We start from the raw sequence: 22,026 nt of genomic DNA, 5'->3' as shown, positions 1-22,026 counted from the left end.
GTCCAAGAAACCCACCTTGATACAAAGACACAAATAGGTTGAAAGTGGGAGGATGAGAAAAAATATTCCATGCAAATAGTAACCAAAAGAGAACATGAGTTGCTATGATAATATCAGTCAAAACTCTTTAAATCAAAAAGGATTACAACCTTAAAAGGTTTGGTATAGCAAAAACATAAGAGCAATTAAAGGAATAAAAGGCATCCAAACTGGAGATGAAGTAAAATTATGTCTGTTCACAGAGGACAGATCTCTGTTGAAAATCCTAGATTGCACACCAAAAAATTATGACAACAAGGAGCAAAGTAGCAAGATAAACACAACACTCAAAAATGTTATATTTCTATATATACTAATAATGATCAATTTGAAATGGAAATTGTTAAAATAATTCCATTTATAAAAGCATCAAAAAAAAATACGTTGCAAGAATCTCAACCTGAGATACAGGACACTGAGGCAGTTTAGCAGGAAGCAACATTTTATTGTGCCCACACAGACCCAGCAGACTCGTGTACAAAGGCTGAGCCCTGAGAAAGGGGTCTCCCCTTATGTACCTTGCAAGCAGGTTACAGAAGCAAAAAGCAAAGCTCAACCTACACATGACTGCACGTGACTTCATTGGCTATTTCATTTCCCCAGTGCTATATGACCTTCATGTTTCAATTCTTTAAGTTTTATCTCTCTGCTTTGCCATCCCTTCCCCCTGCCTCATGATCAGAATACAGTCTGTCTGTTTCTCTTCTGGCCCTCCTCCCTGCTACATCATTGCCCCCTTTGATGCTCAGACCCACCTAGGATCAAAGAGCATCATCTTGATCTAGGGCTTCATATTTTTATAGCATCCATTATATGGGCAGCTGTTTTTTTTTTTTTTCTTTCTTATATATAGTGGCCTCTATAATGGTCCTGATAGACCAAAATACCAGGGGGACCAGGCAGGGTAAATATTAAGCATGCTCCTAGGATAAGACCCATCACACTGCTTTTATGACAAATGTAGTCTCTATTGTTTTCTTCGGGACTTTTAGTATCATTTATTAGTAACCTCATTAATCTAGGAGTATAGGCAGATTTAACATCTGACCTGTTGGTGGGTACATGATACAAAGTATGGCTGTGTGGAGGTCCCAACAATGGCTCTCTTATAACATTTAGTACATGGGGATAAGCTCGAAGGGTCAACCCAAAATGTAAGAGTCCAAGTGTGTAGAGGAGAGCTGGGGTGTGTCCCATTTTTGAGCTTCCTCCATGTGTAGACTAGTCAGCTTTTGGAGTGACTAGGGCAGGGCTGTCATCCCATTGCTTATGGTCCCCTGTTGTCTCCTGGGAAGCTGAGTCCTGCTGAGGAAGAGCACTGGTATTCCAAAGGGAGATCTTGGAGGGTGAGGCTGAGTCAGGGATACATTCCCACTCTGGAGAAGCTGGCTTTATTTGGCTGTGGTGGGTCCAGGGAGCAATTTTTTTTACTTTAACTGTAACAAAGACAACAACAAAAGGGCCCCTCTAATGGGTTTTAATGGTTGGACATTGTATTTTTTTACCCAGACAGTATCTTTTGGTTTTTTTTTTTAAACTGAGTAGAATTATGATGGCAACAATATACTATCAATATATATGTCCAAGAAAACTCATTGTTTTAAAAAAGTTAAAACTACCACATTTAAGTATCAAAGGACATATTTAGAGCCAGTAAAAATAGTAATTTTGTCTCTAAGTAGAAGACCCTGTCTAAAAATATGAGTTTGTATCTGGTTTTAATGCCGGATAGCCACACATGAATAAGAACTACTTCCTCAGTTCTCCCGGCCTTGGTTATTTTTGAGAGGTCTGGCATGAGTGACTCCATTTGAACTTTGATGGCATTCCCCCCTTGTCTCCAAACTGCTTGTCTCTGAGCAGTCTCTTTTGAAGATTTGTCTTCCATCTGAGTACTACTTAGGCCCAGTGCTGCTTAGCTTCTGAGACCAGACAAGGCTGTGGACTGAAGATCTTTTTTGATTGGTCATTTTCTTTCTTCATCATGATGATTTGCTCTTTTCTGGATTTTGTTTGTTTGGTTGGTTTTGGTTCCACACTGCGGGGTGGGGGGTAGTAGGGGAGGTGGAATAATGAGCAGATCAGGTGGGAGTTAGTGCCAAATAGACCCTTTTGGTCAAATTTAAGCAGCAAAGAGGCTTGGAAGGAGTGGCCCTTAGGCAATGGGCTTGTCTAAAACAAGGATAATACAAAACAAAATCCAAAAACAGATGTCTAAAAAGTTAACCTGGTTGACACATAAACACTTATTAGAGTCACTTTTTGTGGACTTCATTCATTGTAAATGCCCCAGAAGGATTAGAACTATAATGACAAAAACTTAAAAGAGCCATGGTTAAAATTTTGATGGACAATTTAGCAACTAACAGAACAGAATATCAATACCACTACTTTTTGTTACTGTGTTTATCTAAATTTTGTATTTTAGAAGGCTTGATATACTTGAAAAACATAAATATATTTAATGTAAGGAACCAGCAATAGTATCATAGCTCTATAGAGGTTATATTTACATATTAGTTCTTAAAGTAAAACCTTAGATTTTTATCAGTTGTAGGGGGGAAGAACAGTTTTAGTAAACCCAAATAGCCCAGTCACAGACACATATAGGGTACTGACTGTATTAGAATTACCCAAGACAACAGTTGTTTAACCATGAGGTCATCTAGAAAATTTTATATAAGTTGTTAGAAAATAAAATGCATGGAAGAGGCAGAGAAACGACTCAAACACCAGCACAGGGTTTATTGTTTAGGCAGGAGCCCTGTGGAGGGGGACCCCAGCAAGAAAGCTAGAGCCCACTGCCACACACAGGCTTGGGCTAGATATAGGGGCTAGTGGAAAAGTACTAGGAAGGTCACAAAGGGATATTGTTGCTGGGCAACCAAGAAAGATAAGTTGTAGTTAGGTCACTGTCTGCCCAACTGTTCTTGGCATCCATCCAGGGAGATAAAGGTTAACAATTGCCTCTTTGTTCGTTTTTGGGGTTAAGTGGGGAGTTTTTAGTAAGCAATCTGCAAGGGAGGAGGTGATCTGGTCCTAACATGGCTGTCCTCATTGTTAACCCCAACATAAACCAACTCTTAAATGAACATGACTCAGTTACCTTAGTAGTTAAAACCCTGAAAAAAATCACCAGAGAACACAGGTAAATATTTATGGGGAGTAGGTGTGGAGTTAGGAAACCTAATGGCCAAGAATCATGGCTCAGATGTTGATAAGGGATCACATCTCAGATTGTTGACATTAACAGATGGCTCATAATGTACAGCAGGATCCCACCAACCTGTAGTAAATGGAGGCCCCCTAAAATAACAGGCCAAATCTGGTCATATATATATGTTACTTGTTGAAAATAACTCATAAAACCTTTTAACTTAGAACCTTATATTTGTATGGAAAAAACAAGAAAGCCATCTTAAAATTATTTTTTGTATAATAACAACTTATAGAAAGCCCATTTGTTAATAGATCCATGTATTATAAGAGAGAATTAAACCCCAGATTTTATTTTTGACAGAATGAAATAGGCTAAGGTCATTTTTAACTACCCAAATTTTAAGATTCCTGTCCAGGTTGTGGCCCCCCTTTTTTTCTTTTTTCCTCCCTCTGGTCTAAGCCAGAGTGTTAACTCCTGAATGCCTGTATCCTAGTGAGACCTGATTGAAATACATTTGAAAACCTGTTTGGTTTTTTTTTTTCAAATGTAGCAGAACAGAGCAATAATTGTTTTTACATTTACTTTATAATAAGAACCATCCTCAAAATGTTTACACATTTAAATGTAAAAAACTTAAGCAGTTTGTAACAGAGATCTTTAAAAAAAACACCCTGGTTTTTTGTTACCTTGAATATCACATTAAACTTATAACAGCAGTTTAAGAACCATTTTGAAGATGCTTTCATATACACACACACATAAAAGTTTTATAAATTAAGTATGCCAGGAAAAAATGTCAACTTAAGCATGCATAAGATGAGCTGGAATTCCAGGAGCAAATTAAATTTTGCACAGTGCTTTAAACAAATTCACACACACACACACACACACACACACACACACACACAATTAGAGTGCACTCTCAAAAAGAGAAAAACATTTAAATACCCAGAGGGCTCGGTGGAATGGTGGATGATGCATCTGTTCTCTTGGGAGTCTCCCCCTTTGGAACTGAATTTTTTGTTAACCTCAGTTGTGGCTGTTAGGAAAAATGCCGCTCACAAAGAAAGCTCATAAGAAAAGTCTCACGTCCATAGAGCAAAGTTTAATGGCAGGCCCAAACTGCCAGGCTGGCCAGGGAAAAGATGGCGCAGCAGCGAACCTGGGCCAGGCATGGCTTTTACAGAAGGGGGAGGTTAAGGAAGTTAGGGCATGTGCAGCAGTCTCTGGTAGGGGTGGGGCTGTCTTAGAGCACGGGAATTTCTGTTAAGGGGCAGGGCTGCCATTTTGGACGATTCACAAAATGGCGACATTATTGTTCTATCATTCCCCCATTTTTTCTTTAATAATGATGGGGGTAGGGGCTGAGGATCAGGAATTGGGGTGAAGCGTCAGCCTCTTAGCTGCTTCCTGCTGGCAGGGGGTGCTGTATGGGGCAGGATCCTCAGGCTCCTATGGCGTCCTGGATGGGGTCTTCACAGTAGTTTTTTTCAGGCAGTTTTGGAGAAGTTGATACCCCTGAAAGTACAACTGGTTAAATTTTTGATTAGCAATAGCAGACATGTAGCATGATACAAGGGAGGAAGGTTAAGAATAGGAGAGCAAGAACATAGGCACTAGGATGGGCATTGGCCAGGAGAATCACTGTGAAATGTTGTTCCCTAGAGGATTCCAAGAGTCTTCTAACTCTCTTTTCCATTTTTCTAATTGTTTCTTGACAGGTGCTGCACTGGGGGATCCCATTGAGCTTGACAGCAGTGGGTGTTGTGGGAATGATCAGATGAGGGCTGGTCCATCAAAGTCCCAATGGAGAGGGTAGAAGATCCTTTAGGAGAAAAAGATTCCCTGGTTTAATAGAAATTGTTAGAGGATGGGGCAGGATCTGGTCTGCATGCTTTCTGAGAAGTTCCCTGAGAAGGTTAAGGTAAGGCAGGTAGTCAGCCAGAGGAGCAGAGTCTATTGGAGGCAAGTTTTCTAAGAGAAATTGGTGGCCATACATTATTTAAGACCCAAGTAGGAATATTAGGAGGAGACACAATAAAAAGGTGTCTGCTCAGGGACTGCATACCTAGGGATCTAAATTCTGCAAAATCCTCTAGCTCCCAGGAGCTGCCTATGGTATGGGGTTGGGGAGGGGTGGAAGATTGGGTCAATGCATTCATGACTCAGGGAGTGAGTCTGTCCCTTTAAGGCCTCACCTAGTTAGGTGACCTGTGGGAGGCAGGAGCTTCCAGGATTTAAATGTAACACTCTTGGATAAAAGAGAGCTCTAGCTTTGTAACATTTGTAAATGTTTGTACCATATTTAGATAAAGTATAACATAACACTGTTACGAGGTGGTCATTTAAGACACATAATCAAATATGTAAATGAACTCTGATTTAGTAGTACTTAAAGCTTGATAAGATCAGCAGAAAACACAAATAATTTCTTTGATAAAATCTTTCTCTATAACAATTTTTTGTAGATGTTACTCAGAGCAGAACAATATTAAGATAACCTTGTTATTTTATAGACATAGAGAATCTTATTTTAGTTTGACATGACCCTGAAAATCTTTTAGGCAACTCTTAGATTATAGTCAACTTTAACTTTATCACACACCGAAGCTTTTTATTATACACTTTCAAAACTTACTCAGACCTTTATATAGCATACTAAACCCTTTGATGGCTTGTCTTTATCCCTCCTATTTGAAACAATATTTAGGATAAACCCTTCTTTATAAAATCCTTTTTCATCCAAAAACATTTCTTTTTCCTTTAACTTCTCAAAAAATACATTTACTACCTATCTATATCCTTTTTAGTTGTTTACTTTGTAGCTTGTATTTTTAAATTAGCTTTTATAAGAATTTTAAATTTATTATAGGGACTGGAGTAACTAATTAGTAGCCCTTGTTGTTTTAAGGAATTGATAATAGTCATAAGGCCTCATCATCTCTCAGGCTTGAGGGGATATTGTTTTGGGTGTGGAAACTGTGAGGGATTTTTGAGTTTTATTTGAATAGGGAGGGCTGTCCTGGCTCACCCTACACTCATCTCATCAGTCCACACTGTGGGATCTATTTGTTCCTGAAGGAGGGGGCAGCAGAGATAGCTGCCTGGGGGGAGGAGAACTTGAGCTTTTAATTGAGATAGTAAATCCTGTCCCAGCAGGGACACTGGAGTTTTAGGTACTATAAGGAAAGGGTGACAGAAGAGGAGGTATCCCCAAGAGCAGCCCGGAAGCCGGGTAAATTAGTGCTCTGCTGCTTGCCGGATTTGCCCCAAACAATAATTTTTGTCATTGGACCGGGGACCAGGAGAAAAAGGTAAAACAGAGAAACAGGCTCCACTGTCTAGGAGGAAAATGACCATTCACTTCTCTACCATTATGGCTACCTGAGGCTCCTCAATATTGATATTTTTTTTTTCATTTTTCTTTTATTATTCATATGTGCATACAAGGCTTGGTTTATTTCTCCCCCCTGCCCCCACCCCCTCCCTTACCACCCACTCCACCCCCTCCCGCTCCCCCCCTCAATACCCAGCAGAAACTATTTTGCCCTTATCTCTAATTTTGTTGTAGAGAGAGTATAAGCAATAATAGGAAGGAACAAGGGGTTTTGCTGGTTGAGATAAGGATAGCTATACAGGGCATTGACTCACATTGATTTCCTGTGCGTGGGTGTTACCTTCTAGGTTAATTCTTTTTAATCAATCCTTAGGAGGTGGCACCTTGCCTTCTATCTGGTGATGGGGGGGCACTTAGACCTCCAGTGGTTACCCTTGCAGAGAGGGCAGGGTCCCGGTTGGGGGCAGGGCTGTCTCCCGGGCTGTCCCCCCTTAAGCATTCTCTGCAGAAGTGCCCCTCCTGTCCACCATGGTAGCAAGTTCAGGATACAGGCCCCAGTCGGGTAGGGGCAGCAATGAGGTCATGTCTCTTATCTTTCTCTCTGTTAGTAAGGTCCCGGACATACAGACATAACTATAAATACAGACATAGCTAGTTGTATTACTTAGTTCAATGACTTTTTCCCTTCAGCCACAGACTTGAGTTTTTTACAAATATTTGGAGCTGACTGTTAGAAATTTACCTTTGAGGAGAACCTCTCTCACCTGTGACTCTGGGTCCACCATGGTATGTTTTTTGATAGCATCCTTAAGCCGTTGTATAAAGGTAAGGGGATTTTGTTTAGGGCGCTGCTGTAAAGGAAAGTTGTTATTTTACATTGACATCTGACACTCTGGAGAGCAGGTCTCTGAACTGTTTTGGGCCTCAGTTTCCTCATTTGAAGAATGAGGGATCTGGTCTAGGTTAAACTACTTTCTTCCACTATGAGATGGCTGAAGTGACATTAATGCTACTTATCTTCTTCACCATTTTTTTAATTTAGTAATGCTGGGGAATTGAACCCAGGGCTTTGCACATGCTGGGCAGACATTCTCCCATTGAGCTACTTCCTCAGCCCCAAATATTTTTTTTTCCTTTACTTTGGCTGTACTGGGTTTGAACTTAGGACTTTATGCTTGTAAAGCAGCACTCTACTTCTTGAGCCATATCACCAGCCCCCTTTAGCATGGATCTGTCAAGGGGACTGCCTGTGCCCCGAAGGTAGGCACATTTATTCCCTCATTTCCAGGTCCCACTAGTATTGGGGCTCATTGTAAATGGTAATCATTTCCAACCTGAGTGGCCTGGGCCAGAACCCATTGCTTTTCTAATATGAGTCTGGTCTAGTAGGAGCATAATAGCATTTCATGTCAATTGAAAGGTTTGGATCACAGAGATAAAGGCTTGAATGTATTTGTCTGGGCATCAGTAGATCTGTTTAGATGTTTTTAAATTTCCCTTAGATCTGATAACTGGAAGGGGACATAAGACTTGCCCTCTTCCTACCATTGCCTGTTGAAGAGGGAAGCACTCATTAAGAGGTTCTGAGTATTGGGGTGGCTTAGAAGGTAAAAATTTGTATAGGGGACCTCAGTTTACTTTTTTTTTACTTTTATAGAAAAGGTCTAATTGGAGTATGGTATTGTAATTTAAGGAACCCTGTAAAGGTCACTTCTCTTGGTCACCCAAGGCATATTGAGGCCAGGCCTCAGTACAAAGCTTTCAACACCTACAAGCCAGAAGACTAGAAGGTGCAGATTCCATCTAGAAAGAACAAAATGTTAGGATCCTGTCTTTTAGCTAACAGCAGACAGCCTCTTTAATAAAGGCTACTTTTTTTTCTTTTATTATTCATATGTACATACAAGGCTTGGGTCACTTTTCCCCCCTACCCCTACCCCCTCCCTTACCACCCACTCCACCCCCTCCCTCTCCCCCAAACCCCCTCAATACCCAGCAGAAACTATTTTGCCCTTATCTCTAATTTTGTTGAAGAGAGAGTATAAACAATAATAGAAGGAACAAGGGTTTTTGCTGGTTGAGATAAGGATAGCAATACAGGGAGTTGACTCACATTAATTTCCTGTGCATGTGTGTTACCTTCTAGGTTAATTCTTTTTGATCTAACCTTTTCTCTAGTTCCTGGTCCCCTTTTCCTGTTGGCCTCAGTTGCTTTTAAGGTATCTGCTTTGGTTTCTCTGCATTAAGGGCAACAAATGCTAGCTAATTTTTTAGGTGTCTTACCTATCCTCATATCTCCCTTGTGTGCTCTCGCTTTTATCTTGTGATCTAAGTCCAATCACCTTGTTGTGTTTGCCCTTGATCTAATGTCCGCATATGAGGGAGAACATACGATTTTTGGTCTTTTGGGCCAGGCTAACCTCACTCAGAATGATGTTCTCCAATTCCATCCATTTACCAGCGAATGATAACATTTTGTTCTTCTTCATGGCTGCATAAAATTCCATTGTGTATAGATACCACATTTTCTTGATCCATTCATCAGTACTGGGGCATCTTGGCTGTTTCCATAACTTGGCTATTGTGAATAGTGGTGCAATAAACATGGGTGTGCAGGTGCCTCTAGAGTAACCTGTGTCACAGTCTTTTGGGTATATCCCCAAGAGTGGTATTGCTGGATCAAATGGTAGATCAATGTTTAGCTTTTTAAGTAGCCTGCAAATTTTTTTCCAGAGTGGTTGTACTAGTTTACATTCCCACCAACAGTGTAAGAGGGTTCCTTTTTCCCCCATCCTTGCCAACACCTGTTGTTGGTGGTGTTGCTAATGATGGCTATTCTAACAGGGGTGAGGTGGAATCTTAGTGTGGTTTTAATTTGCATTTCTAAAGGCTACTTTTTAACAAAGGAATAAATCATCTGTAAAGTTAGAGAAGGGCATTCAGAGGGCATCTCAGGCCAATAACAGTACCATATGGGACAACTAGTGTTAATATTTGGAGGGAAAAATTTATGTTGAGGTCAAAGGTATAGAAAATTTTAAATGAGAAGTTTAGAGGAAATCAATGTGAGTCAATGCCCTGTATAGCTATCCTTATCTCAACCAGCAAAAACCCTTGTTCCTTCCTATTATTGCTTATACTCTCTCTACAACAAAATTAGAAATAAGGGCAAAATAGTTTCTGCTGGGTATTGGGAGGGGAGAGGGAGGGGGCGGAGTGGGTGGTAAGGGAGGGGGTGGGGGCAGGGGGGAGAAATGAACCAAGCCTTGTATGCACATATGAATAATAAAAGAAAAATGAAAAAAAAATAAAAGAAAAGAAAAAAAGAAAAGAAAATTTTAAATGAGAAGTTTAGAGACCACAGTAATGTCCATTTTGCTATTTCTGGGACTATAACCTTGAGCTAACAATTGGCTTACAAGGGTTGGGTCTGATGTCCCAAGGTGTGAGGTGGGGCTAGGAGCAGGACTTGTGCAAGGTGCCACTCCCTCTACTCACACCTGGGCCAAATGACCCTGACTGCCTAGGCCTGATCCTGCAGCCTGTCACCCCTCCCCCCTTCCTGTGTACTCTGTGTGCATTTATTCTAGGGGAAGTGGCAGTGGGCTGCAGCCATCGCCACGTGTGGCTGGTGGCCCAGGATGTGCTGGGTCTTCTCTATGGATTTTCTTAGCTATGGCAGGTGTTTTTGCTGTGTCCAGAAGCCAGCATCCTGTGCACAGGTGTGCCTGTTTGTTTTCCCTCCTCCCCTTGTAGGGGCAGAGTTAGGGCGTGAGCATGGCAGCCACAGTTTTTTGTAAGCGCTTTTTGTAAAGCAGCTGATTTAAAGTTACTTTAGACTGAGAAGCCTGGCAAACTAGTTGGAATAACTTAAGTCATAAGGTACCATATTTGAAATTTTTTATGGGAGGCAGGGTCCCATTAAGCCCAAGGAGGGGAAGGCAGACAGAGACAAAGGACACGTGGTGAGACCATGGAGGAAGCAGAAAAGGTGTGCTGACATCTTAGGTAAGGGAGGGGAAGGTAGAACCTGGAGGCATGACACATGCCTGAGGGATTAGCCATCACCTGCATCTCTAGGTTGCTCCCATTGACTGGTACTGGAACACTTTCAGCAACATGAACCCTCCACTCTCCGATCACTGAATAAATCCTTGGCTTGGTCTCAGCCCACAGGGAGGGAGCATGAGCTCTCCAAAAGCTGGAATCTCCATGAAGCCAGAGTTGGCAAGGAGTGGCTGGTTTAACACCATGACGGCAAAGTCCCTCAAGAAGATAGGAAGAGATAGGCATGGTAAGCAGTGCAAGAAGTCTGTTTACATGGGGAAGGAGGAGATTCAGGAGAGGAATTGGTTGATTTAGAAACTGATTTGGAGACTAATAGAATCTGTGCAGGGGAACAGAAAGTATAGAGGGAAGGTTTGGTGCAGAGATAGGGAAAGGATTGGATGTAGGAAAGTCCCTTCCATTTACCAGCACACTCACAGAGATTGTATAAATCCCTTAGAATATTGGGATTGAAAGTGCCATTAAGTGGCCATTTGGAGGCATTGTCTAATGGGTATTAGGGCCAGACCTGATTACAGAGAAAAATGAGCTTTTGTGGCTTGTGATCAGGCGTAGGGCAGAGGGGCCCAAGGTTGGCCAGGAGACATCCCAATGGGGAGTCTGAAGGAATTTGGGATGGTCCAACTCCCATGTGAGGCCTGACCTGAGGAGAGATATGGCAGGCGTACCCAAAATATCAGATCCTCAGGAGAGAGAGAGAAATGTGGAACACAACATACAGAGGAAACGTCTTCACCACGGGGGTCCACAGTCCCTAGTGGGGAACCCAGTTCCCAGGGACAAGAGCAAGCTGCAACCTAGTGCTAGGGTTTTGAGGAAATGAGAGAGAGAGAGATCACAGCTCTGCCTGCGAGGAGGACTCACCGAGGGAGAGAGGACCTTGAGGGAAGATTGGCTGGTGGTGGATGGCAGTTGGAGGCATGCTGGGGTGGAGGAACTTCCCTGTAAGCTAGTGAGAGAGTGGCCTTTTTTTAAGGATCAGGGGTCCTGGTAAAGCAGCTCACATCCCAGAGGAAGGGAATGGGAGTTGAGAGAGAGAGAGAGAGAGCAGGATGGGGTGGGGGAAGCTGGGAGAGCAAGGTCAACTCACCCAATCTGAGTCATGGCACCAAATGTTAGAAAAATGCCTCTCACAAAGAAAGCTCACAAGAAAAGTCTTACATCCATAGAGCAAAGTTTAATGGCAGGCCCAAACTGCCAAGCTGGCTGGGGAAAAGATGGCACAGCAGCAAACCTGGGCCAGGCATGGTTTTTATAGAAGGGACAGGTTAAGGAAGTTAGGGCATGTGCAGTAGTCTCTGGTAGGGGTGGGGCTGTCTTAGAGCATGGGAATTTCTGTTAAGGGGTGGGCCTGCCATTTTGGTTGATTCACAAAATGGCGACTTTATTGTTCTATCAGTGGCTATTTCCTGGGAAAAGGTCAAACCCCCATTAACTCTCAGAGGTGTCTAACACACTTTTGCATAGCACAGTATTTCTCTCCCTGAAACTGAGAGACAGGGCTTCACCCCAAAAGGCAGTTACTAGCAGTTTCTGGGAAGTGATCAGTCACCCCTTCTGTCTCCTGAGGCAAGTCTGAATTTGAACCCAGGTTCTTAGCAATCTGATGAGCGGTGCTTCCAAGCTAGTTCCTGTGCCTCACCAGGTTCCATTGTGCATCCAAGGCCTTCAACCCAACTTGCCAGGGGGACGAATCCCCGCTCCAGATCAAGCTGTCCATTGGCGCCTGGTGGGATCTTCTCCGGTGGTCTGGGGGATGCACCCTGGTGACAAGGGAGGTGACAAATCACCATCTCCACAATCCCAGGAACAACCCCCCAAGAAATGTTGTGAGAATCTCAAACTGAGATACAGGACACTGAGCAGTTTAGCAGGAAGCAATGTTTTATTGTGCCAGCACAGACCCAGCAGACTCGTGTCCAAAGGCTGAGGCTTAAAAACAAAGGGGTATCACCTTACATGCCCTTGCAAGCAGGTTAAAGAAGCAAAAAGCAAAGCTCAACCCACACATGGCTGCATGTGACTTCATTGGCTGTTTCATTTCCCCCAGTGCTATGTGACCATCTTCATGTTTCCATTCTTTAAGTTTAATCTCTCTGCTTTGTCATCCCTTCCCCCGTCTCATGATCAGAACATAGCCTATCTGTTTCTCTTCTGGCCCTCCTCCCTGCTACAAATACAATACTTAAGAAGTAACCAATGAGGGGAAAGATGTGTATAATGAAAACTATAAAACTGCTGAAAAGATATCAATAAATGGAATTATCCCACATTCATGATCTGAGATATTTAATATTCTTAAGATGTCAATACTATCCAAAGCAGTCTACAGAGTCACTGCAAACCCTATCAAAATCACAATTTTTTTTTACAAAACTTGAAGACCCATTCTAAAACTTGGGGGACCCAGAATAACCAAAACAATCTAGAAAAAAGATCAAAGCTTCCTGATTTCAGTACTTGCTACTAAACTACATAATCAAAACCATGGCAAAATAGACTGGAGGTATGGCTTAAGCAATAGAGGGTCTGTTTGCAAGAGCAAAGTCCTGAGTTCAAACCTCAGTCCCACCAAAAAATAAAATAAAATTAGAATGAGAAAACCAAATGTGATCCTGAAAGATGTTAGCCATGACACCTACAGGAAAAAGAAAGGTGTAACAGATGAGGCTCGGAACATTGTCTCACTGTGTGGAGAAAAGTCCTGTCAGATTCCTCCCCCACACCAAGTGCATAGATGAACTCCAGATGAGCTAATTTGCAAATGTGAAGCTACAAAGACAACAAAAGGACATCTCTGTGAACTTGAATGGGAAAGACATTAAATCCCTCAGCTTTTCCATTGACAACACAAAGTGGAAGTAAATGCTTGGAGTTTATAAAAACAAAACATTCATGTTAAGAAAATACAGAGAATTTTTGCAAATCAAGAAATTTTTTTAAATGGGCCAGAGGACACAGACTATTTTTTTGGCAGTAATGGGGTTTGAACTCAGGGCCCCACTCATGTTAGACAAGGATTATACCACTTAAACCACTCCATCAGCCCTTATTTATGTTGGGTATTTTTGAGATAGGGTCTCAAGAACTATTTTCCCAGGCTGACCTTGAACCATGACCATCCTGATCTCTGCCTCCTAAGTAGCTAGGATATAGGTGTGAGCCACCGACCCCTGGGTACGACCAGACGATTCACATAAGGAGAAAAGACACAGCCTCATTAGTGGAGAATTTGCTTTGTTATTGCCCAACTGTCAAAGCCAAGTTCGGCATTCAGTCTAGGTTCAGAAACCATCAGCATCTGTTGAGGTGTGGCAAAAGAAAGACAACCTAAGAAAAAGTGTGGCCAGTTGCAACGAGAACTGAGACCTCCAATCTAGCCAGATTGGCTAGGGGACAGCTAAGGAATGTGCCAGTCCAAATCAAGATCATTGGCTGGATCTGGACAACAGTCTTGCTATGAGAGTCCTTGCTTTTACTTAAAATTGCTTCTCTTCTATTTTCATATTTTTGTTCTTTTTAAAAAGAGGCTTATGTTCTGTTGGTTGCAATGGTCCCTGAGTGCCTCATTGGTGGCAGGAGAGCTTCTGCATTCCAGAGACTTGCAGGGGCACACATGCTGATTCTGCCTGATGTGACCCGAGTTGCTGGATGAGCTCAAGCTTATTATGCCCATTCCTTCTATCTGAACCCCCAGCAAAGAAAGGACAGTTCACACAAGCCACACCCTTAGAACGAGGCTACAGCTATGAGGCTACACAACCAGGAGTCTTGTGGTCCAGGCAGAGACTGGGTTCCTTAGGCAGTGCTGGCTGAAGGGTAATTTTGGGTTTGGGTGTTTTGTTTTTCTCATTCGTGCTGAGTAGTTAGGTGCTGGTGGCTTGGGGAGAGCTGTGGTAGCCACATGCCTCCTTAACTCACTCGCCATGGCAAGTGGGGAATGGGCTGGCCGTGGCATTGTAGTGCTGGAGTGTTTGCACACTGGGGTGGCATGTAGAGCTATGCAGGAGGAAGCCCCTTGGAGAGGTCAACTGCAAGGATGGGGGCCCAAGTCCAGGGTCTCAACAAAGTCAGAGGTGTTTGATGTGTTAGTAGCAATTCCTCTGTTGATACTACACACTGTCCTTGCATAAATGAGATAAACCCTCACCTAGTCCAAAAAAAAAAAGAAAGGACAGTTCAGGGGACATACCAAACGATGAGACTGTTTCATAGCACAGGGAAGAGGGTTTTCCAGTAACTTTATCTCCCAGTAGTTTAGAGCCTGACAATAGATGCTCATTCCCAAAGGAGCTGATGAGATTTCCAGCCTAATTTAAATCATGGGAGTGAGATACCTCCAACTTCTCTCTTCTCTGTCACGTCTATTTTTAGAATGTAATCTTTCACAGTAGCCTTTTTTCTTTTTCCATTCTTTGTCAGTGTGTGTCTTATTTTGGATTTCTACTTAATCCTTTGTTTCTAATAATTTTCATTAAGAATGGTGGGCTTTCAACTTCAATTTAGAATCTCCTTGGGAACTTTTAAAATCCCAATGCCTAGGCTGCACACCAGGCCAACTGCATCCAAATTTAGGACCTGGGCAGTAATGATCTGTTGAGAGCTCACTGTCAATGTGAGCTGGAGGCATCGCCCAGATGGGAGACCCAGTATTTTGGTTGCTGTAAACATTAGAGAGTTCAGTTTGGAACTGTGGTTCTTAGACACACAGCCAGTTTCTATGGTCCTGGGGCAGAGTCTAAGAATTTGGTTTCCTAACAAGGTTCCAGGTGATGGTCTGAGGATCACACTTTAAGAACCACTGGAAACAAGCAATTAGTTCGAAAGAGACACCGGCCAATCCACTCAAACTGTGCTGGGAGTGTGAATGGGGCACAGGGAGAGCCCTGTCATAGGAGCAGGGTCCCAGTTCTTAGGAAGCCAGGAGACAGAGGCAGGAGAGCTCACGATGGACAGCAGCAGTGGAACTGCAGGCAGAAGCTGGGGCTGAGAACCCCATACTCCACATTGGATCTGGGGCTGCTCACCTAACCTCCCTGAAGTGTGGTGCTGACTTTTGCAAAGTTGGAACAATAACAGTATTTCCACTGCTTGCAATGACATAGTTACAAAGGAATTGTCTCAGACCATTATCCCTCCAACAATAGCACACATTTGCAAGCAATAGGAAAAAATCACCTTGTGCTTCAATGCATTAGGTAGGGCCATTCCAGTTCACCAGGGTCCCCACCACTCCCTTTCCTTACTGCCTTGGTGTCGTGACATGGAGCTGAGATCTGAGTCTTCCTTCCATTTGATGGGCAAGAAGAAGGCCAGCTGGGGTGCAGAGCTGGTCCTGAAAGGACAGGAGGGGAAGCTGAGAGGAGCCCAGGTCCTCAGTGGTTTTCCATGCTGTGGAACTAGCCTAACCCAGAAGAGCTTTACTTCTGGCCTTCCTGACTAGAATGATGATCGTTTTCTAAAGAAGAAGAAAATGAAAAAGGGGAGAAAGAAAGGGGGGAAATGAAGAGAAACAAAGTAGATAGAGAAAGAAGAAAAGAGAAGGAGAAAGGGAAAGGAGAGAAAAGAAGAAAAAACATTTAAAAAGCCAGGCCATTTTTAGGAATTTTATATTTGCTAGTAAGGAATAATATAGTTGCAAAAAATACTTCAGAGCTGGGTGTGGTATTTCTTGCCTGTAATCCCAGCATTTAGGAGGCAGAGGCAGGAAGATGGTGAGTTTGAGACCAGCCTGAGCTAAATCGAGAGCCCCTGCCCCAATAATAACAACAACAATAATGGCAATAATAAACTGTGATAAATTTCTTCTGAGATTTCTTATTGTGCACCCTAATTTATTTATTGTTAAACGTGTAGGAGCTGGCAGAGTGGGTCAAGTGCTAGAGCACCTGCCTAGCAAACATGAGTCCCCAATTTCAAACCCGGTACATAGCCAGGTAATGTTGATTATAATGGACTCAGAACACTGGAAAGAAACATACATTCCTTGTGATTTTTTTTATTATTGTTATTAAAGAGGGGAAGAAATGGGACCTTCACGGGTCATGAAGGTGAAACCTCCCAAACCAAACTGGGATGCACAGGTAAAGCAATGGGGTCTTGGCCAGGCTGCATCCTGTGCCATCTATAAGGCGCCCTGGTCACCTTCTGCCCTAGAGTCCACGTGAGTGGTGGCTCTACTAGAAATCAGACATTTTATTCATTTGCTTTGTTAAATCAGACCCAGGTCCCTGCTGGTTCTTGAGTCACCTGGAACATGGACAGACTGCCTTTCAGGGTCTGTGGGGACCACAAGGACCTGGGTAGCAGCCAGCCTCTCCACTCCCTGGGGACCCTGTTCATTTGTTCACAGCACCAGCTTCTTCAGAAAGACAGGATTCTCCCAAGCAAGTAAAGCCAGATTGTTTCCCTCTTTGCCTTTGTTTTGATGTGTCTTAAAATAATTAAGCTTTTACCCTCAAATTTTTCCCTTGTGCGTTGCAGATGGAGCAGCATCTCTCTCAGACAGCGCACCAGGGCGAGGCACGCTACTATGATGTCCAGTAAACAGTTGCCAAACAAAGCCAAAAGTCTTGCTCAAATTGAACTCTCGTGTGTATTTGTTGTTCTTCCATCTACGCTAAGCTATGTAATTGCTGTCAAAAAACGTGACCTCCTGCATGTCCCTGCAGTGTTTAAGAAGAGTGGCCCCTTGAACCATTGCCAGTGACTTCTTTACAACATCTTAATTCTCCATTCGCTGGTTAGCAAGTCCATGGAGAAAGAATTTCTGCTGTTTTTCTTCTTGGAAAGTATGCACTTAGGAATGTCCAACAAAAGCCAGGATGTGCTGGAGGTCAGGGTCCCACAGTCAGCAGGGACACAGCAAGAAAGAATCAGGAATGGCCAAGTGTCTGGAGAGTGACTATTGCATAAGATAGCACCCTGTGTCACCCAGCAATTGAGTCCCCTGAGATTACTGGAAAGAAGTAACTATCTGCTCATCGTGCCATCCCTGCACCTAGAATTCAAGCTTACCCTAAGCAAAGGTGACAAAGTAGTTGGTGTCCTGTCCAGCCACTTCTAGTTCTGCCTGTGTCTCCTCACTAGGGTCCTACGGACACCATTGTAAGTTCTCCAGGGATTTTGTGAAGCTTAGCTATTTCATTCACTATACAGTCATCACTGCCTTGGCTCTAATCTGATTCATTTTGTACATAATATCTCATTTATTCCTTGCAACAACCCTCTGAGGTTTACAACTCAGGAAGAATTACTCCATCTAAAACTCAGAGAGGTTTGGGAATTTGTCTACAGTCACCCAGCAAAGAGGTGGAGCCAAGGATTCAAACCCTCGCCCTGTTCTCAACCCCAGAGGACGCTGGCTTTCAGAGCCATCACTTGCAATATTGTGCCCAGAGCTAGTAGCACAAAAACTCATTAGGAATTATGTAACCCAAAGAAGGAGCAGCCCTCGGCTTCCTTCACTATGTATTCTTGCTAATGATGGCTTCTAACTGAAAAAAAAAAAAAAAAAAAAAAAAAACCCATGTGCTGTCAACATGGAAATGTAACCTTTTATTTTTCACATCTGTGCTGGGCCTACTGACCTCAAACCATGCTGCCTGTGATCCCTGGAGTTTTACAACCTCAGTACCAATTCAGAACACCAAGCGGTTGGCACGAATGATCCTAAACTGCTTAAATGTGCTGCCCATGCTGGACTAGGAAGGATCTGCACATCAATCAGAAGTGCTGTGGCCTAGGGGTTGGAGAATGCAGGGTGACAGTAGGGAGATAGGTGGGTGGTGGGTAGGATTTCGGGCCAGAAGAGACCTGGCTGCAAGAACTGGAAGTGCGTAGTTGAGGCTGGGAAGAATTCACACTGAGATGTAGTCAGGCATAAAGTTGGAAAAGGGGATTGCAGCCAAATTGCTCCAGCAGGACTGCAACTACCAAGATGAGAAGCTGGGGGAGGGTGCTGAAACCTAGGCATCCTCCAGGTCCCCTGGATACAGGACCTGTCCAAAGTGAGAGCAGGGAAAGAGCGTGAGAGGCGCCTCTGACACATGCACCCAGGAGCACTGGCCTCTGCGAGGCAGCCCGCCTAGGAAGGCTGATTGCCTGGCCTGTTGGTAGGACACACTGGTCCTTCTTGATGACACAGTGCCCTGTCTAGAGAGAGAGTGAGACTCCTTTCCTGTTCCCCCCATGATCAGCTGCCCAGGTCACTCAACTCCTCCTGTCATCCATTCTTAATCTCCCAAGCTTGTGTCTTCATCTGTAAAATCAGCATGAGGTGGTTCTTCCTTCCCCAGGTCACTGTATGGTTGATACCGTGAAGCACTGGGCCTGGTGCTAGAGCGACTTGCAGATGGGAGCCACTAGTGTGAGTACTCTGCTCCTGTGGGTTTGTGAGGACATGTCTGTGATTAAAAGTGGCCATCCTGCTCTTTCTGATGAATAGCTGACTATAATATCAAGCAAGTTTGAAGTGGGACCTCTCTCTGGGGATCCCAGGTAGATAAGTTGAACATAGACAACTTTCTAACAAAAGGCCAAAGTCCTTCTATTCTAACAGTGAAACATGGCTGCATAGTTCCTTGTTTTGTAACACTGCTGTACATACAGACTTTCCTTCCCCCATCATGTCCTATATCCACTCTGTAACAGAGTCCCTGGATGCAGATTTAAGGTGCTTTTGGATCCCTTTGTGGAGACCAAAAACTGGGATCACTGGAAGGGCCCCTCACACAACACTCTGATCATTCCACCCTCCTATGCACTGGGCACAGAAGGAGGGGAAAGTCTTACCCATTTCCATAGATCCACCAGATGGAGTGTTGTGTGTTTGACATATGTCATGGTGTCCAATGCCAGTTCCAGAAGATGAGAACAATTATCCACATTGCTATAAATGAGAAAATAGGGTCTTGGTTAAAGAGTCTTTCCCAAACTCATGCATCTAGCAGACTTTTGGTTATAACACTGGGACCATTGAAAGTAGTATGGGATGACGAGTAAGTTCAGACAGAAATCAAAGATCAAGCAACATTTTAGCTTCCGTTTAAACTTTTTACAATTGAATTCCAAAGAAGATAAATAAATTATATTTGCACTCCTCACCATTTCATATATCTTTGCTTACAAAGCCATTTGATTTACTAATTGTTCCTGAAGTGTGAAGGAAGGACAGTGCCCCAAGCCAGCAAATCTTATAAATCTGAGAGGGGAGAAGGTGTTTATAAGAAAACCAAAATAGTGGGCTGGTGACTGGCTCAAGTGGTAGAGAGCACCTGCCTACCAAAAGCACAAGGCCCTGAGTTCAATTCCTTAGTGCAGAGGGCAGGAGGAAGGAAGCCAAATATATACTAATAAACTAATAATAAACTAATTTTTTTGGTGGAACTGGGGTTTGAACTCAGAGTTTCCTGCTTGCTAGCTAGGTAGACACTCTATACAGCTTGAGTCATAGCTCCAGCCCCTTTTGCTCTGGTTATTTTGGAGATGAAGTCTTACAAATTATTGGCTTCAAATCTTGATCCTTCCCATCTCACCTCCCAAGTAAGATTACAGGTATGAGCCACCAGCATCTGGCTGTACAAGTACAGTAGGCAGCAGGTGGGCACCATAACAGCTGTGGGAGTGGCGTTGCCAGGCACACAGTGCACACTACCATCTGGGTCAGAAGGCATCTGCACCTAGATGCAGGTCTACTATCAGATCTGGTCCTTGATTTCCATGTTTCAGAATCCCTTGCAATCATTCTACACAAGACTGACCAGGCCCCAAACTCACACAGAAGACTGCTGGAAAAACAGAGTGCCCCTTGCTAACACCCAGTGAGGGGCACATCTTCCCAGTCACTGTCCAGCGTTCCTCTTTCCGCTGTGAGGTTAGGTTCTCATTGGAAAATTGCTTGGTACGTAGGAAGGAGAGAAAGGGGGCTGTCTCAGATAGTGGCAGATCTGGAACACCCCCTCCCTCTCTCCACCATTTCCTCGACGCCCCTGGATAAACACCAGCAAGATTCTTTCTCCTTACCTCTCTCTTTCTTACCTTTACTGAAGATCTTGCCACTTAACTCTCATCAAATACTGTGCTTTATACAACTTACTTTGTCACTGTTTTATGTAATTTAATCCTCCAATACATTTTGCGTTATCTCGTCTTGATGTAGCAAACCATGAAATCTTTGGCAATGCGTTTTGGAAAACCTTCCCCAAAGTGGATTGCATCAGCAGATGGTCAATCTCACTTGTAAAACCTCACCCTTCAAAACTGACACCTTTCCAGCTTGTTTCCAAAGTAGGCGTGCTCTCAATTGCCCACATAGACAACAAATGTAATAGATTCTAGAAGTACTAGAAGATTCTGGAAGGAAAGAGGAATTGAATTCATATTGGCATGAAGCAGACTTGACAGCAGAGCTAGCCCGATACAGGTCCTCAAATGTGGATCAAAATACAGATACCTCAACCCCTTGGATCTCGTGGTAAGAGAGGACTTCCTAGCCTACTTTCATATTGCCATAATCAGTTCAGGCTGCTATATAACACAATACCAATAGACCAGGCAGCCTAAGCAACCCTAGAGGCTAGGTATTTCTCACAGTCCTAGAGGCTAGAAAATCCAATGTGGAAATATCAACAGATTCTGTTCTGCTAAGAGATCTCTGGCTTGTAGGTGGCTATCATCTATGTCCCCATATAATGGGAACAGAGAGAGCTATAGACTTTTCCCTTTTTTGCTTTTTTTTTTTTTAAATAAGGGATGTCCCCACTCCAGAGGAACTAATACAGAAACCTTAAAGTGACAGAGGTCAACACGAGAAAGAGATCAGGAACCAGTGTAAAGATCAGTTAGAGATGAATCAACCTGGGTTTTAACACATATGTACACAAAAGCAATGCTAGGAGTCTCTCTGTATAGCTGTCCTTATCTCAACTAGCAAAAACGCTATGTCTCTCTTATTATTGCTTATTTCTACTCTTCAACGGAGCTGGAGAAAAGCACAGAACAGGTTCTGCCTGGAAGGGAGCGGGGAAGGAGGCAGAAGGTGGGGTTGGGGGCAGGAGGGAGAAATGACCCAAACAGTGTATGCACATGTGAATAAATGAATTTTTTTTTTAAAAAAAAAAGGTACTAATTACTCATGGAGTCCCCACCCTCAACCCTCATGTAAACCTAATTACCTCAGAGGCCCCACCTCCAAATACCATCACATTAGGCTTCAGCATATAAACTTGCATGGCACATTCCATAGCAAATACACAATGAGGTTTTCATATCCAGTATCGTCTACTAAGTGGGGAGAAGATGAAGCTTTTAGAACATGCAATTATTATGGAATAGAACCCAAACAGTGAGACAGGGACTTTCTAACCAGCTCGTTAACTGAGCTTCAAGTACAGGATTAATGTCCCTAGATAAGGGGACGTGA

The 22,026-nt window shown here is 43.2% G+C and overlaps 1 protein-coding gene across 1 annotated transcript in view; it reads right to left on the bottom strand.

Moving 5' to 3' along the window:
- Window positions 1–476: 476 nt before the first annotated feature.
- The window catches only part of LOC141413640 (uncharacterized), a 92,903-nt gene continuing 71,353 nt past the window's right edge, over window positions 477–22,026 (bottom strand). Inside the window, exons 4-6 of the mRNA XM_074044782.1 lie at window positions 19,398–19,494; window positions 12,247–12,367; window positions 477–5,024 (exon numbers count right to left, since the gene is read on the bottom strand). Of these exons, the coding sequence (XP_073900883.1) occupies window positions 4,903–5,024; window positions 12,247–12,367; window positions 19,398–19,494 (340 nt within the window). The 3' untranslated portion in view covers window positions 477–4,902. The remainder of the gene's footprint in view (window positions 5,025–12,246; window positions 12,368–19,397; window positions 19,495–22,026) is intronic.

This window comes from Castor canadensis, chromosome 11 (genome assembly GCF_047511655.1).
Source record: "Castor canadensis chromosome 11, mCasCan1.hap1v2, whole genome shotgun sequence".
Lineage (NCBI taxonomy): Eukaryota > Metazoa > Chordata > Mammalia > Rodentia > Castoridae > Castor > Castor canadensis.
Note: the sequence above shows the minus strand (reverse complement) of the source record. Positions and strands in the feature narration are given on the sequence as shown.